Source organism: Pogona vitticeps, chromosome 2, assembly GCF_051106095.1.
Source record: "Pogona vitticeps strain Pit_001003342236 chromosome 2, PviZW2.1, whole genome shotgun sequence".
NCBI classification, from domain to species: Eukaryota; Metazoa; Chordata; class Lepidosauria; order Squamata; family Agamidae; genus Pogona; species Pogona vitticeps.
The window spans coordinates 186,478,862-186,495,263 of record NC_135784.1 but is presented as its reverse complement, the minus strand read 5'-3'; the positions used below and the strand labels follow the sequence as shown (position 1 = coordinate 186,495,263).

The window sequence follows — 16,402 nt, the reverse complement described above, 5'->3', positions numbered from 1 at the left end:
GCTCGGTAAAACCCAAGATCCTTCGAACTCATAAGGCTCATTTCTGCAACACCCAAGGAAGCTTTTCAGGCCACATCGGAAGCCTCGAGGTCGGGAAGCGATCAGAAGAAAGGAAACGGCTCCTCGGCGGCCACTCCTTTCCTGACCAAAGTCCGTGGACTTTCCAATTGCAGGAAGGAAAGAAACCCGTTTGCGGCCAACCCGCCCCGGATCCTGAAAGGCAAAACCATCTCCAGGATCCAGACCGAGAAGGCGGGATCCAGCTTAAAACCGGAGGCGACCCAGCGCAGCTCCACAGAACGCAGGGCCCCCCCTCTCTCTTCCCATTCAGGCTCCCCACCCAAAAAACCAGCCCTCGTTGCCCCTCGTGCTAGGCTAGGGACACACCTCGCAACCCCTCTCCCTTTCCTGGCGGCGGCGGCTTCATGGGAACTTCCCACTCTACTTCGCTGCCTCGGCGCCCGGGCGTCCCAAATTCCTAGCTCTGTAGAGCGTCTACCACTTTTCTATCTCTATGGCCGCACAAGCGCCATAGAGCGTCTACCACTTTTCTATCTCTATGGCCGCGCAAGCGCCGTAGAGCGTCTACCACTAAACCCTAACACGCCGCCACCAACGAGAAAGAGGCGACGGAGCGGCAGCTCCGACTTCGCCCCGCCCCGCCACGTGAGGCCGGAGGCAGCGGGGGTCCGATGGATGCGGCGGCGGCGGGAGCGATGCTGTCTTTCCGAGTGTTGGCGGAATGCCGGCAGAGCCGAGCGCGCGCCTCCGAGTTGCGGCTGCCGCACGGCCCCGTCAGCTGCCCGGTCTTCATGCCCGTGGGCACGCAAGGGACCATGAAGGGCCTCACCGCCGCCCAGCTGGACGCCCTGGGGTGCCGCCTGTGCTTGGGCAACACCTACCACCTGGGCATGCGCCCCGTGAGTCAAACCCCCTTCGTTGATTTGGCGGGAGGGGGGAGCGAGGTGGACCCGGGGCTGCCCGGGGAGGAGGGGGGGGCGGTTTGCTTTCGCCTCCCCCTCCTGGGGAAGGAAAGTGAAAAGAAGTCCTTAGAGAAGCCCCCCACCCCCGGTCTCTAATGAAGCGCCGCTTTTATTGTGTGCCAGTTCCCCCCCCCCCCAAGTCTTCATCACAAGGGAGAGCTCCTGCACTTTCTAGCGTAGGGCCGATTTTATGTGAAGGTTTTGATGCTGACGAGTTTTGCTTTTTGAAATATCGAGGGCAGCGTATTTTCGTTAAGTGAAGGCAGCAAGAAGCATCTGTATGCAGTTAACCTCTGGCTTGGATTGGGAGGGAAACTTAATGATCGTCCAGGTGGACAGATTGTATTAGTATGCCACAGATCATGCTTTGTTGTGTAGGTTTGCAAAATACTGTAGTTGGTTTGTGGGATTGTCATCTGAGCAACCTAGCAGTTCAAAAGCATGTAAAAATGCGAGTAGATAAATAGGTACCACCTCAGTGGGAAGGTAATGGCGTTCCGTGTCCAGTCGCACTGGCCATGTGACCACAGAAACCGTCTTCGGACAAATGCTGGCTCTACGGCTTGGAGATGGGGATGAGCACCGCGCCCTAGCGTTGGACACAACTGGACTAAATGTCAAGGGGAACCTTTACCTTTGCCATCTGAGCAACGTTCTTGAATCCAGGCACCTGCCGTGTACACCTGGTGTTTTTATAATGCAAAAACCACACACAAAATCCAGTTGAGACGAAAGTTCTACCAACAAATCTGTTGCCATTGGAGTGCTTTCTATCCTGTGCTTTTTTCGGGGGGGGGGGAGTCAAAATATGTAGGCAAACTGAGGTGAATGCAGGAATGAGAAAAACTCTCTCACCACCAAAACAGAGAAAATGGAAGATGGTGGTACAGTGACGCCTCGACTTACAACTGGAGTTCTGGAACCAATTAAGTTTGTAAGTCGAAATGGTCATAAGTCAAAGCATCATTTCCCATAGGAATGCATTGAAATGCAATTAATCCGTTCCAGATTTAGAAAAAGAATCACAACCAAAAAAACCCCTGTAAGATTCATTGGAAACGCGATTAATCCGTTATGGCCGAAGGGGGGGGGGGGGAGAAAAGCAAACAAACTGTGCAAGACCCTTTGGAAATGCAAAAAAAGCAAACCTGAAAGCAAACAAGCCCCATAAGGCCCATCGGAAATTGGGGGGGGCAACACCAAAAAACAAACAAACCCCCCCAAGACCCATCACAACATACAGTGGACCCTCGACTTACAGACGGCTCGACTTACAGACTTTTCGAGTTACAGACTTCTCTGGCCGCAAAATTTTGATTCGACTTGCAGCCGGAGAATCGACTTACAGACCAGAAAAGAACCAAAATGGAACAAAAATAGAATACAAACTGTCAGTTATGGGATTAATCGGTTTTCAGTGCATTGAAGGTCAATGGAGATTCGACCTACAGACTTTTCGACTTGCAGCCACCGTTCCAATACGGATTAATTCCGTAAGTAGAGGGTCCACTGTAGAAACTTAATCCAGCCACCCAGCCCAAAACCACCCTGCAAAACCCACCCAGAACAGGCAGTTTTTAAAAAGCAAAAAGCAGCACCTTACCAGGCAGTCCAAAGCCTCCTCTGATCGCACTCACTCTAACTGTTTGGGCCAAAGAGCTGCAAAGAAGCAGCCTTTTCGCCACCAAGGGTTAGCAATTTGAATTCCCCGCCTTTTTCTGGTTATAACGTGAAGCTCCGGCCACAAGTCGAAGCAAAATTTTGCGGCCGGAGTTGGTCGTAACTCAAAATGGTCGTATGTCAGGATGTTTGTAAGTCGAGGCACCAGTGTAATCTAAAACTCTACCGCGTGCATAAACAATCTATTTACTGGATAATGAAGAGTTCTGTTCATGGTGAAGATACACTACAGTATCAGTTGTTTTGTAGTCAGGGTTCCTTCAGAGAGTCAGAATTCATCACAGAGTAACTGCCCATCAAAGATAAATATGTCTGTGTTTACATTCAAGGAGCAGAGGACTTAAATGGAGGAAAGCAGCTTCTTCTTGCTTATCCAGTTTGGTCAAGGAAAGAGCAAAGGGGCATAACTGATGTCATGAAAGGTGTTCAACATGGAGCACCCAGATAAATCTGCTGAGAATAACCAGGGCCAAAGAAGGAGGCAGACAAAGAAGAAGTATTAGAAATCTTTGAACTGCTTCTCACAGAAAATAGTATTTACTGTTGTTGTTTTTAAACACATAGAGAGGTACAACTTGCTCACACAGCACACTCGGTTATATGTGGTGACAACACTGGTTGAACCGTATTAACACACTGGGCAAAATATGTTGGTGAATTTTTTTTTCTAGCTTAGAACTGCTAACCCAGCACTTTACATACATAGGCAACATTCAACAGAAAAAAAGCATTCCTCTCCACTTCTTCCGTTGTTGTTTCTGCACCACAACAGTGGATTAAAAAAAGCATCAGACAGCGCACCATCTGTGTGAAATTTCCTTACAAAGACCACCCAAGTGACAGATTGTTGTTTGTTGGATGCTTAGCACAAAGAACATGCCTTCACAGGAGGATAATTTTCCTCTGTAGAAACTTTTGTTATTGCTAGAAAATTGTCCCTCATGACCATTAAAACTGGACCTTCTGACAAATAGATACAGGTCTTTTCCTTTAAGGCTTATATTCATTTCCTGATTTGGAAATGAGATTTATAAATTAAGGAAAGTTGAATGTTTTACACAAAATAAGACTTCAATTAGAGGAGCATGGACACTTTGCTGTTACAGTTTGTTTCAGGGTGAACCAGCTGATACCTAGGCATAGTGAAGTTCCTGTATTTGTTTTCTCAATTGGTTTCTATATATAGTTTTCTGGATAGAATTTTTTAATAGTTTAATCTGTTGTAAGCCGCCTTGGATCCCCTATCAGGAGAAAGGGCATATAAATAAAATACATCTTTTAAATCAGTAAATTCTCTGTTGTGAAGCCTGCATCAACTCCGACTAAGTTTTGTTGCAAGTAATAACAGTAAATTCAGAGTATGTGCTGAATTTCTTGTTCTTCTACCTAGACCAAGACAAAAACAGTATTTTAGTTAGTCAATAGTAATCATTTGTTGAATGGTAAAGCCAATGTCTATCATTCAGCGTTGAAGCCAATGCTTACCATTCAACATTGAATTCAACAGTTTCATTCAGTTTACACCACAGTGTCAGAAACAATTTATGCATTGGAAGAAACATTTAGCATGAGGAAGAAGATAATATTTATCTGCTTCAGAATTTCAAGATTCTGCACATCCATGATGATGTTATAATCCTCAATCTGGTGGTATATCCATATATGCAAGTAGACGTTTGCAACTGAGAAAGCATAGCTTGTCTAAGGCTTCACAATGAGATTATAGTAAAGATAAAATTTGAAGCAGGGACTTCCTGATTCTTCAGTTAGCCTGATAACCTCGTATGTTAACAACTTCCCCTCAATGCTGCTCCTTTGCATTCAGTTGTATGCCAGTATATTGAAGAAGCACATACTAGAATAGACTGTATTCTGCATCCTTGCCTGGCATCACCTATTGGGAATGGAGTAGATCTTTGGTGTTAGCAACATGGCGTGATGATAACCTTTTGTCCTTTTCTAGGGACCAGAGCTTATTAAAAAAGCCAACGGGCTCCATGGTTTTATGAACTGGTCACGGAACCTGCTCACAGTGAGTATAATGAAGTCACGTATCATTGGAAAACAAGACTTTCTCTATGGCTGAGCTTTACCTTTTGGCAAAAATCAGAATAAGTGACTTGTGAAATAGGCATAGCGTCCAACATTTTGTATCAGGTGGAAGTAAATTCTTTGTAAATGTGCTTTATAGTTCAATCTGAACTATTTTTGCTTGGAATTTAGTTCCATTATGTTCACTGGAATTACTTTCTATTCCATGTGCATAGAACTGCAGCTTGTTCATTTTTAATGTTACCTTTGAATTGAATATTCCTGTACTTCAGTTATGTTCTTATGCTGATTGAGTAGCTGCCATGCTGTACACTCAGAGCCCATGTGAAGAGGAGACTGCATTGCTCAGACATTCCTCTAAAAGCACAAAAAAAATGACAAAACATCCGTGGAAATGTTGGCAAAATTTCCCATCAAAACAGGGACAGTGTCCATTACAACACCCACGTGCACACTCACAGGGAGCCGATGAACCACCAATACCACACCTCGGCTTATCTCCCAGCATCATAACAAGCCCAAGGCCACCACTGCACTCCTCATTCCATGAGTCCTGGCGGCACAGTCAGCAAAGAATTTCCTTTGAATTTCCAATTCAAAGAAACCAGAGATCCTTTGCCAGGAGAACTACAGAGAGGGGAGAGCTCTATCTTGTGATGATTCAGGATCAGTTAAGAGGGAAAAATATTATTTTGCCAAACTCTGAAAAGGAAAGTCCAGGACATGCGACTAGGACAGCCATGAACACCTGTTGACAGCATTATTCTGTGGTTAAGGTGCTATTTCCTATATTACATGTTACGGTTGAAGCATGTAGGAAAATCTGTTTGTCTAAACTATAAACCTATTGTGAGTGTTAATGTGAGGGTTCGTAAGGGTGGGCTGTTTTCTCCTCAATAAACGGACGCGGCATTGAAGGTACATCAAAAGGTGTCGTATTTATTTCTACATTAACATCAACCGGGTTGCCCCCTACAAAGGGGTTCAGGGAATTCTGTAACACGTGACTCGGTTTCAAAGGTGTCCATAAACTATGTACAAAAGGGTTCATTGTCTCTGGATTCCAGGGACCTGTTGAAGGCGGCACAGGTCCCCGTCCAGGGTCCAATTCTTCATCCAAGGAGATCAAGGGTAAGGTCTCCTCGTCCCCACTCCAGCCGTCCCAGGAGGACCCCTCTCCTCCATCTGTACCCCAAGGGCCGGGTAACCCCCCAGCTTCCTCAGCTCGGCGATGTGCCATTGCTTCTTCCTCTCAAGTTCTCTGGCGACCGCCTCTCTTTCCTCGCGGAGCTTCCTCCTCCACTCTTTGGCCTCCGTTTCTCCCCAGTAAGACGGTCGGGGCTTCAATCCTAATTGCTGGCGCTTCTCGGCTTCTTCATGGGGAACCCGGACCTGTTCCCACTTATGGGTCCAGGGGTCCTCCATCCATACCCATTCCCAACCGCCCGGAATATCCCTCGCCCTCTCCCTTATATCCCCCATCCCCGCTTCAGTCTCCACCCCTCTGTTTCCCGCCTGAACTCGCCCCGGTTCCCGGGTGATTTTTAACTCCTTCATGACCTCCTCCAGGTCATGGGTATCTACCCCCTTGCTTAGGGTAAGGGATCCGACGCACTCTTTCCCCCAATCCGGGGTCTCCACTCCTTTCTCTTCCCGTCGCGGTGGGGATGGCGGGGGGGATGTCTGGGTCTGGTGGTTACTCTTCGGGAGCAGCGGCACTCCTACCATAGCCTCCATTTTGGGAGCCTCACAGTTAAAATGGAAAGAAAGTTTGAGCATGGTTATGCTGACAGATTGAGCATTTGCTTATAGTAAAATCAATAGTTTCCTTTTGGTTGAAGAGTTTCTGTTGCTGAAAGTATGAAATAAGAAGTTTTGATCCTCATTCATTTATTCATTGTTCTACTGAGCAGTAAACGTCACTTTTTCTGAACTGTTTGTTGGGAGAAAGGATTGGCTGTTGTTCTGCTTCAGAGTCTCAGTATGACTGTGGACAAATCGTTGGAGCGGTTTGCTTTGGCAGGAATAGAATGAGGCACAGAGTTCCACTGGCTCCTGGGATGTACAGATTAGCTGAAGATCGCCAGTGCTGAGGATTAAATAAATACAATAGGAGCAGAAAGATTGTTTTAGTCACAATCTTTTCTCTATCTCTGTTCTTCTCTTCATCCTGCACTTGCGTATCAAATCCAACTCTCTCAGTGGTTATATAGAGCAAAGTATCAGAGCAAATCTGTCTCTCTCAGTTCTCATCATGATGCCATACTTCTTCTGCAGGACAGTGGTGGGTTTCAGATGGTCTCATTGGTGGAGCTCTCTGAGGTGACGGAGGAAGGAGTACGCTTTTGTTCTCCTTATGATGGAAAAGAGATACTGTTGACTCCAGAAAAATCCATTGAAATACAGAAAGCGCTTGGTAATTATTCTGTTCTGTATAATATCACCTACTGAACTCTGTCGTGGCGTGTAGTAATTGGGGGCATGCCCTTCTTGTCACTGTTATTTTCTTATTACAATACCTTGCAAATGTCATATATATGAATAATATGGTAAAATGTAGAAGAAGGTGACCCAGAAAGTGGCTTAGAAACTCAGCAATTTCCTCCAACACTCACTGCCTTTTCCCCCCCTCAGGATCTGATATCATGATGCAGTTAGATGATGTGGTCAGCAGCACAGTCACTGGTCCCCGTGTAGAGGAAGCCATGTTCAGGTTTGTGCTGGGTCTTGTGCCCTTTCGTATCCTTTGTAACCCCAGTCAGTGGCAAAACCCAGCCCCTTCCAGCTCATGTGGTACTTGTCTATGTGGTCTTTTGGTTTGCTTTACTTGTCCAATCCTGAAACTTTTATCTATTTCCGGTTAAACCTTTACAGTAGTTTGAGTACATGAAACCATAGAGATCACATGTACAGTGGTGCCTCGCACCACGATGATAATCCGTTCCCCTGAAATCGCTGTTAAGCGAAAATATCGTCCAGCGATAACAGTTCCCCCATTGGAATGCATTAAAACCCATTTATATTCTGTCTTCCAGATAAATGCTCAGAGTGAGTTTTTATATATAAAAAACTTACTCTGAGCATTTATCTGGAAGACAGAATATAAATTAATTACATATTAACTATTGTTATTTTTTTTTAAAAAAAATTACAGTTAGAAAAAATAAAGAGGAAGCTGTATGATCCCAGAGCATGAACAGAAAGGGTGGGGTGGTGGTGGTAAATCAGTTCAGAGAGCTTTATATCTTGTGGGAATGGCTTCTGTAACCCAGAATATATGAAGATAAATAAGGTGATTGGTAGAGATGAATAAAGGAATTATACTCATAACCAGATAGAAATTTAGTTCTTTTGCTTTATCTTAGTACCTTTTTGCTAAGTTCCCCACCATCCTGAATATCATTTGTGCAAAGCATCTATGCAGACAGTACAAGGATGAGGCGTCCCTATTTACTAAAGGAAAGAGAAGCGGTGACCTTCCAGTGCTTGCTAGACTACCACTCCTGTTGTCCTTCATTGCCCGCTATTCTGGCTATGGCTGATGGGACTGCTGTCTTATCAACACGTGCAGGGCGAGAGGTTGCTTGTCCAAATCTACTGTCTAGAAGGGAAGCTTTCTATTTCTCTGATTGTAGATCTCCAAGGACAGGAGCACACATCCAAATCTCAAGTCAGCGTGCCTCCCTGTTTGGCCTGTATAGTGGAGGCCCTAAGAAAGAGTACCTGGAATGACCAGGTGCTTCTGTTTAATCTAGCCGGGACCTGTATGTTGCAGGTCTATTCGCTGGCTTGACAGATGTATTGCAGCCCACGGCAAGCCTAGCCAGCAGAGTCTGTTTGCTATTATCCAAGGTGGTCTGGATCCTGCTCTTCGAACCAAGTGCCTGGAAGGTGAGCTAACTTCTGTGTCTTAATTTGTTGTTGTTGTTGTTGTTGTTCTTCACCGACTTGTGTCTCCATCTACCAGTTTGTTCTGCTTGAAATTTGAGGACAGGACCAGAGGGAGTTAGATTGAATCTCATTGCCATTGATTGCTTTGGGCAATTTGTCTTCTGCCAGCCTCAGCTTCTCATACTGTTTCTGGCCAAGAAAGTCTGCCAAAAAAGTGTGCAAGACCAAGAAAGTTAGGTGCAGCTTATGTGCCTGGGAAGGGGTTGTTAGCCCAGTGGTTTGGGACAGGCTTCCTCCCAGCTCTGGTCATAATCTGCCTACGTAGGAAGTCGCAACTTGAGCTTTAACTGGTAGGCTAATGAGATAACGTTCTAGTTGTGGTGGTTGCCAGCTTTATCCACGAGGATGTACATTAAAGCAATACAGTGGCGCCTCGCAAGACGATGTTAATTCGTTCCACGAAAAATGTCGTCTTGTGAAAACATTGTCTTGCGAAATGCGGTTCCCCATAGGAATGCATTAAAATCTAATTAATGTGTCCCAATGGGGGGGGGGAATCGTCGTCTTGTGGAAAAAATGTCTTGCGAAACGCGTTTTCCCGTAGAAATGCATTGAGATCTAATTAATGCATTCCTATGGGCAAAAAAAAGTCAGAACAAAGTCAAATAAAAAAGCTTTATAAATATCATAGAAAAACATTAGTCTTGCAAAAAAGTGTCCGTTAAAAAAATCATCTTGCAAGTCGCGGACCCAACTGTCAAAAACATTGTCTTTCGAAAAAGCGTCTCTTAAAAAAAATCGTCTTGTGAAGCATAGACCCAAACATGTCTTACGAAAATCATCCATAGGAAAAAACTGTCTTGTGAAGCGCAACAGCGATTGCAAAAACTAATGGTCTTGTGGATTAATCGTCCCGCAAGGCAATCATCTTGCGAGGCACCACTGTACTTGCCTTTTTTAAAAAGGCTTTAGTGACTTTTTTATGAGTGGTGAGTTTTGTTTATAAACATTGTTTTAAAAAAGGGATAAAGCTCACTGTTGGCAGAATCTGCTAGAGGTAGGTAGGTATTCCTTCTGTCGCATCTTAACTTCCATAAGCAAGCTTGGAAATTTTAATTTTTAGACTACAACTCTCAAAATCCCCCACACACCATGTCCGTTGGCTGTAATGTCTAGAGGACTCTGGGAATTGTAGTCCAAAAATAATTTGTTCCAAATGTTGTCAAAAGGGAATACTGTACATGGATTTCCTATCATCATAGATACATACAGTGGTTCCAATAATATTTGGAAAAACTTTGCACAGACTGGGGAAAAGGAATGGTTTACATCAGCTGGTGAAACCACACTTTCACCTCATTGTTTTTTTTCTTCACCCATGAGAGTTCACATTAGGAACTTTAGAAAGCTGCTTCTGTTGGGTAGTTTTCTTGTCTTAACTCTCTTGTAAGTGGTGTTTCCTTGAAGGAAGGAGTTTCTCACCCTAATGACCATCTCCCTTCCCTCTTTCCCTCTATCAGAAATGACTAAACGTGACGTTCCAGGCTTTGCCATTGGGGGCCTGAGTGGTGGTGAAGCCAAAGATCACTTCTGGAGGATGGTGGCCCTCACCACAAATCACCTTCCAAGGAACAAGCCTCGCTATCTTATGGGAGTTGGGTATGATTAGATGTTGCGCGTCAAGCAAAGCTTCCTGGTGCAAGGACTATCTCTTTCTCTTGAGGTCCAGCTGGGTATGACACACTATGTTGTTGCTGACAATGGAGCTAAACCTGTAGTATTCCCAGGCTGTCACAGTCATCCTGTCTGCTGAAGTCAAATGACTTGAGTGTTTTGAGGGTGCGGTTACCATAAAGCATTGACATCCATGTCCTTGGGGAGGATGGCATATACTGTAGCAGCCTGGGCTATAGACAGGGAGTGAGCAAGCTGAATCAGTCAGCTGCATCATTGGCTAATAATGCATCTCTCTGCTCTGTTTCCCAACAAGTTACGCTACAGATCTGGTGGTGTGTGTGGCTCTGGGCTGTGATATGTTCGACTGTGTCTTTCCCACAAGGACCGCCGTAAGTAGCTCCGAAGCTATGAGAGAAACTGGGAGCTGCAAGCTGTGAGGAAACAGCCTTTCATCACTTGGGGAAAACTGGGGATGGGGGGTACTTAAAGAAAAAGCAGGGTTCGTTTGTAGAAGAAGTGGCCCACAAACCAGGGTGCAAACTGAGTCCTTGTAGTGTTTCCCTAAATCTATAGATCTCTTTTACCTCGTCTGTTTCCAGCGCTTTGGTTCAGCCTTGGTCCCCAGTGGCTCCCTGCAACTGAAGAACAAGCAGTATGCCAAGGACTTCCGGCCGATTGACCAGAACTGCCATTGTCCCACCTGCCAGAGGTTGGTGTGCTTGGAATTGGGTCTTCCCTTTTTTTTGAGTGCTGACCCTTAGAGTCCCCTGGCATACATGATTCCATTTGCCTTCTCAGACCACCAAGGGCCATGTGAAGAATGGAGTGCTTAGCCAGAGTCCAGACCATTTTTCATCCATGTCTGGAAACGTAAAAAGTGCTTTTAAGTGAGGAATCAGAGAGGCGGGATCCTTGCGAGAGTTATATGCTGCTGCTACTGAGCTTTGGCAATAACTCTCTGACCAGAGCGCTAGTCCCAGACGCCCATACTGGCAAGGTTTAGAGTTATGGGGCCTCAGTCTGTTTGTCCGTGATCATTTGGACAGGTAAGCCAGAACAACAACATTAGAACTGCAGAGCTAGAGGGGACCCTATGGATCGTCAAGTCCTGCTGCTGTCTGTCAGAGAGGCCCAAATCAAATTCCTAAGGGTCTCTGGCAGAGACCTAAACCACTGAGCTATCCAGCATAGCAATTTCATTATAATGATTGCCAGCACGGTGGTTTTGTTTGAAGTGAATATATCTTCCTATATGGTCCCTTTCATGGCTTGAGATCATCCATCGCCAGCTGAGGGCATTTGATGATAGGGCGGATGATAGTTTCTTCTATAGGAGGGAAAAGGAACTCCTCCCTCAGAGAGGAATTAACTATATTTGTCATCCAGTCCACCACAGCCCCACTAGCTGCTTTTTTTGTTTTAGCCAAGGGTTGAGCCCAGAGGGGGTCGGTCTGCAGCCAGCCAGCAAACCTCCTCTGCTGTTAACACGGTCAAACTGAACCAAGCAGGCAAAGTGAGGGGGCGCAGCAGCGCTCTCTGCTGGTTGGAGTCAAGATCAGCCCGAACGGCCTCAGGTTTTTATTTTAAGAAGGCTGCACATGGTTTTGGTGATAAAAGCAAAACAAGGCCTTTAAAAAACAGGGTTCATGAGGCCATGAACCACCCAGAAGAGTTCTGCCTGGAGGTTCATGACCTCATCAATGAGCTTACTATTGTAAACCCTTTTTGCCAGTTTTAAGGCATTGACGTATCTCCTGGACACACTCTTTAACAGCAACCAAAATTGTTAGGCTGATCCTTTGTCCACTTGATCTCTAGCTGTTTCCTAGTTAGCGTCATTGCTCGAAGCGTCTCAGTGTACCAGGTAACAGAGCAAGCTCTGAAGCAGAGAGAGTGTTTGGGGGGTGATCCTATCTCCCGACCAGGTTGCCTCTACATACCGTATTTAGACCTGGACTTGAACAGGATTGTCTACTGGGTCAGCTGGATACCCTCCCCAAACCCATCAGGGTCAAGAAGCCTGTGAGGGCAGACCATTCTTATCAGTCTATTCTCTCCACGGGGGGGGGGGGGGGTGTTGCAATGTACAGATTAAATCTCAACAGGAAGTGATCTGTCCACGACACTGGGCAAGAGGTCATGTTCCCCATCCCGAGATCACTTCTGGGAAATCCAGAGTGTGGCTGGCTTTTGAGTGAAGCTGGTGACAAGCTGGGATAGGTTCATGGCTGTCATGGAACCTGTGAACTCCAGGGCCAGCCCTGAAACTCCAGACTCTGCAAGAATGTAGAAATCCTCGGCTGTCAGTCATCGGGGCGACCTCTACACCGTAGCCAAGATGAACTGGGCCAGCCCTGGCACTGTCCTGAACCTACCCCTGTGCCCCACTGTAAAGTGCAGACACTCCAGACCGGAGCTCAAAACCGAGAAGGTCCCACAGATTTGGATGGAATCCCTGAACACAGTTGTGCCCCCCCTCACCCAATACTGTACAGAGTAGCCTGTGGGTTACATCTGGGAAAGAGCCATAATGGATCAGTAGCTCCCGGACACACTGTGGTGTCTCTCTTAATGCTCATAAAGTAAAAAAAAAAAAAAAAAAAAACTATTAGTGCGGAAAAAAGGGAAGCTGACCTGACAGTCACAGAATAAATCCGGGTAAAGGACTCCACCTATGAAACGTCATGCTACATTTCAATAGCTTGCCTTTAAATTCTTCATGGGATTGTACAGTGTCTCACCTGGCAGCTGATCCTTTTTGCCACTTTTTCTTTCATTTCTCCCTCCCGGTATTTGTATGGTCCTCCTCCTTGCTGGGTTTTTGACACTGGGTGGGCTGTTAGGTATATATAGATACTCATGCTGTTTTATTGAGCCAGGAATTATAAAAGAAAATATCACTGTAGAATAACAGTCCTGGCAACCTTTTCCCAGAGTAGAGCTTTGGTCTAGATGGGCAGGATAGAAATCCAATAAATAAATAAATAAAGGCTGATGTGCAGCGAAAAATTACCTCCCAATGCTGTATGTTAAAATTGCTCTTTAAGAGACATCCCTTAACCACTAATGCCTGTGTTCCTCTTTTGTAGCCTATTTGTTTTGTTTTGTTTTGTTTTGTTTTGTTTTGTTTTGGGCTATTCCTTCTTTTGGCTTCTAGCTTTATGTCTAAATTGTCTTAGTCAGGTTGCAGGTCACAAAAGTAACGTTCTTGTTTCTCCTTGGTCTTTTGGCAGGTATAGCCGAGCTTTCTTGAGTGCCCTCCTCCGCCACGACACGGCTGCCATGCACCACATAACCATACATAACATTGCTTACCAGGTTGGTTTGTCTTTTACCCTGTATTGTAATCAGAAGCCTTTCTTTTGCTCCAAGAGTGTCAGTGAATTTTTGTCTTAGCAATGATTTGGGGCCAAGAAAGCAGAGCAGCTGTTTTTTTCCCCTCTCTTATTGGCTTCACCCTCCTCGTTTACAGCCAATTCCTGTAATAGGAATGTGTAGCCTTCCAGATGTTTCTGGATTACAACTCCCAGTATCTTCAGCATTGGTTCTAGTTGCTAGAGCCAGTGGGCATTACAGTCCAAAAAAATCAGGAAGGCCACACATTCCGCATCTCCACTCTACTGATAGTGGGTGTGGGTCACTCTCTTCCTTCTTGTCTCCCACTGCCTTCTTTTTCCTGACCTTCTTTCTTTATGATCATGGCTGATGTTTTCCTTTTTTTGGGGGGGGGGGGAGGAGAAGGCTCTGATAAGCGGAATAAATCATGTACTATCAGAACAGTTTGTATAATTTAGTTTTGCAGACAGTATGAATTGCTTCATATTAGAATCTGAGGTTCAGACTTCAGTGTCATCCTCTTTGCATGCTGTCCACCCCTTTGTGGGATTGCTGTTTAAACTGGATTTGCTGTTTAAAAAGCTTTAGTTTGCAGATTAACTATCTAGTGTTTTTGTTTGTTTGTTTGTTTGTTTCAATAACAGATCAGATGGCAGGGTAGTTCTATAATCTTAATCTTTGGGCTAAGATGTGGTGGTGGTATTTATTTATCTATTTATTTATTTATTTATTCCATTTATACCCCGCCTATCTGGTCATTGCGACCACTCTAGGTGGCGGCTACTACTACTACTACTACTACTACTACTACTACTACTAGTAGTAGTAGTAGTAGTAGTAGTAGTAGTAGTAGTAGTAGTAGTAGTAGTAGTAGTAGTAGTATGAATACAATGCTGATTATTAGTTTGATCTTTCTCTAGTTGGTTGTAATTGTTCTTCCCTTGTTCTTGGTTGTGTCTGCTATGACACCCACAGTGTTAGAAATACGCCCTACTGAACAGACGGTGTCAATCCTCTTCCTTTCCAGCTGAACCTGATGAGTTCAATACAAGAAAGCATCATGGAGCAGAGATTCCCACAGTTTGTTCAGGATTTCATGAAGACCATGTATCAAAACTCACACAACTACCCCCAGTGGGCCACAGAGGCCCTAGCCTCAGTAGGAATCACTCTGGAGTGAGCTACCAAGGCAATCATCAAGCAGTATGGGACCCTGTACCTATGAAATAGTAGAAAACACAGTCTGCTCCTTGACTCTGGGCTGCCTGGTTCATTGAGAGCAGCAAGTCTTCTGTAGCTCCCAGCCTTTCTTTCCAGAACGATCAGCTAAGCAACTGCATGCCAGGAACAGGATTTTTTTTGTTGGACTACACATCTCGTAAATCCCCGTTTTGGGAGTTCTCTCTTATTTACACACACCTTACAGACACCTAAATGTGTCTGGCCCAGGAGAAAAGGCCTAAACTGTAAGGTGGGATATAATTTTTACTCTTTTGTTATCTAAGATGATGTGCCAGCTTCATGTCTAGTCTCTTGTCGCTTTCTCATTAAGATTGATGCAAACATGTTAAAGCATATTCTGCCCTCTCTGAGAGTATATTATTTAATTCATATTTACCATTTTGCAAGTCCTGATAAAGTTCAGGTGTGGAAGATACTAGAATCTTGTTTTTCAGAGTTACTTTCATGGTTCTGAGCTGCTTCTTGTGGGAAGCGTAGGCAAGGATTCTCCCTCTTATAAAGGCTTTACATACTTCCTACTCCATAATGCGAGTGCTACTTGATCCTCCATTTATATTAAAGTATTCTGATAATTCATCCAACATTTGGGTTTTAAATATCTCTTCATTTAGTTAGAAACATTAAAACACCTATTGCCAGGTGATCTAACTCAGTCTGGAGACTGAAGGGTTAATGAAATGGGTGTATGTTCCCTTATTATTGCCACCTCTGTGATGCACATTTTAATCTGAGGCATCAAAGAAAGTAAAACAAAATAATCAAGTTGGAAAAAGGATGCACTGAAGAGACAGCAGTGTAATCTCTATCATTGGAGTGTAGAATGCACAAAGATCAATCAGGCATGGTTCCGACATATAGCCCTTTTGTCTAGGTCACACGAAAGAGTATTCTTTACATGGGGGTGTGTTCCTATCTAAAATTGGATCTATAATATCATTAAGATTCCCACCAATCAATACATAAGCATATTTAATATTTATCAGATAGCTGAAACATTGAGAAAACATGTCTGGAGAATCAACATTTGGACTGTAAATATTAATCGGCTGTTGCCACCCAACTTTGGAACACTCTCCCTATAGAGATCTGCCTGGCTCTAACACTTTTGGCTTTTCGGCGCCAGGCAAAGACCTTTCTGTTTAGCCAGCTTTTTAATTAATTAATTAAATAATTAAATAGTATCCTTTAGCTGGCCATATGAGCAGCAGGATTTATTAATGATAAATTGACTGTTTTAATAGAGGGTATTACTATAATATTGCCTATTTTAAATGGTTTTAATGTTTTCTAAACTTTCAGTATTGTTGTACGCCGGTCAGAGACCATTGGTGATAACGCGGCTTAAAAAAAAACTTCTAAATAAATAAATAAGTAATCCTAGCAATAACAGAATTAGAACATTCTACAGCCAAAATGAGAAAGTGATCCATAATCACTTGCTGGACTTGAAGAGAAAAACATATAAATCAATATTGCCACCACTTTAGAGCAATTAGATGCATCTGTAACATAAACATCTCTCACCCAATCCATACGTAACA

General features: G+C 44.4%; 1 protein-coding gene across 1 annotated transcript; it reads left to right on the top strand.

Moving 5' to 3' along the window:
• The first annotated feature begins 619 nt into the window (after positions 1–619).
• On the top strand, positions 620–15,442 carry QTRT1 (queuine tRNA-ribosyltransferase catalytic subunit 1). The gene is made up of 10 exons (XM_072991645.2): positions 620–920; positions 4,627–4,695; positions 6,993–7,131; positions 7,350–7,428; positions 8,491–8,606; positions 10,127–10,265; positions 10,597–10,672; positions 10,883–10,992; positions 13,517–13,601; positions 14,647–15,442. The coding sequence occupies exons 1-10, from the start codon at positions 693–695 to the stop codon at positions 14,797–14,799; spliced, it is 1,194 nt and encodes a 397-aa protein (XP_072847746.2). The 5' UTR covers positions 620–692; the 3' UTR covers positions 14,800–15,442.
• Positions 15,443–16,402: the final 960 nt, after the last annotated feature.

Excerpts from the sequence above, each read along its gene's own strand:
- QTRT1 (XM_072991645.2), top strand. The coding sequence starts at position 693 with ATGGATGCGGCGGCGGCGGGAGCGATGCTGTCTTTCCGAGTGTTGGCG. Across the intron at positions 10,266-10,596 it reads CGCTATCTTATGGGAGTTGG|TTACGCTACAGATCTGGTGG; the intron begins GTATGATTAGAT and ends TTTCCCAACAAG. Across the intron at positions 13,602-14,646 it reads TACATAACATTGCTTACCAG|CTGAACCTGATGAGTTCAAT; the intron begins GTTGGTTTGTCT and ends CTTCCTTTCCAG.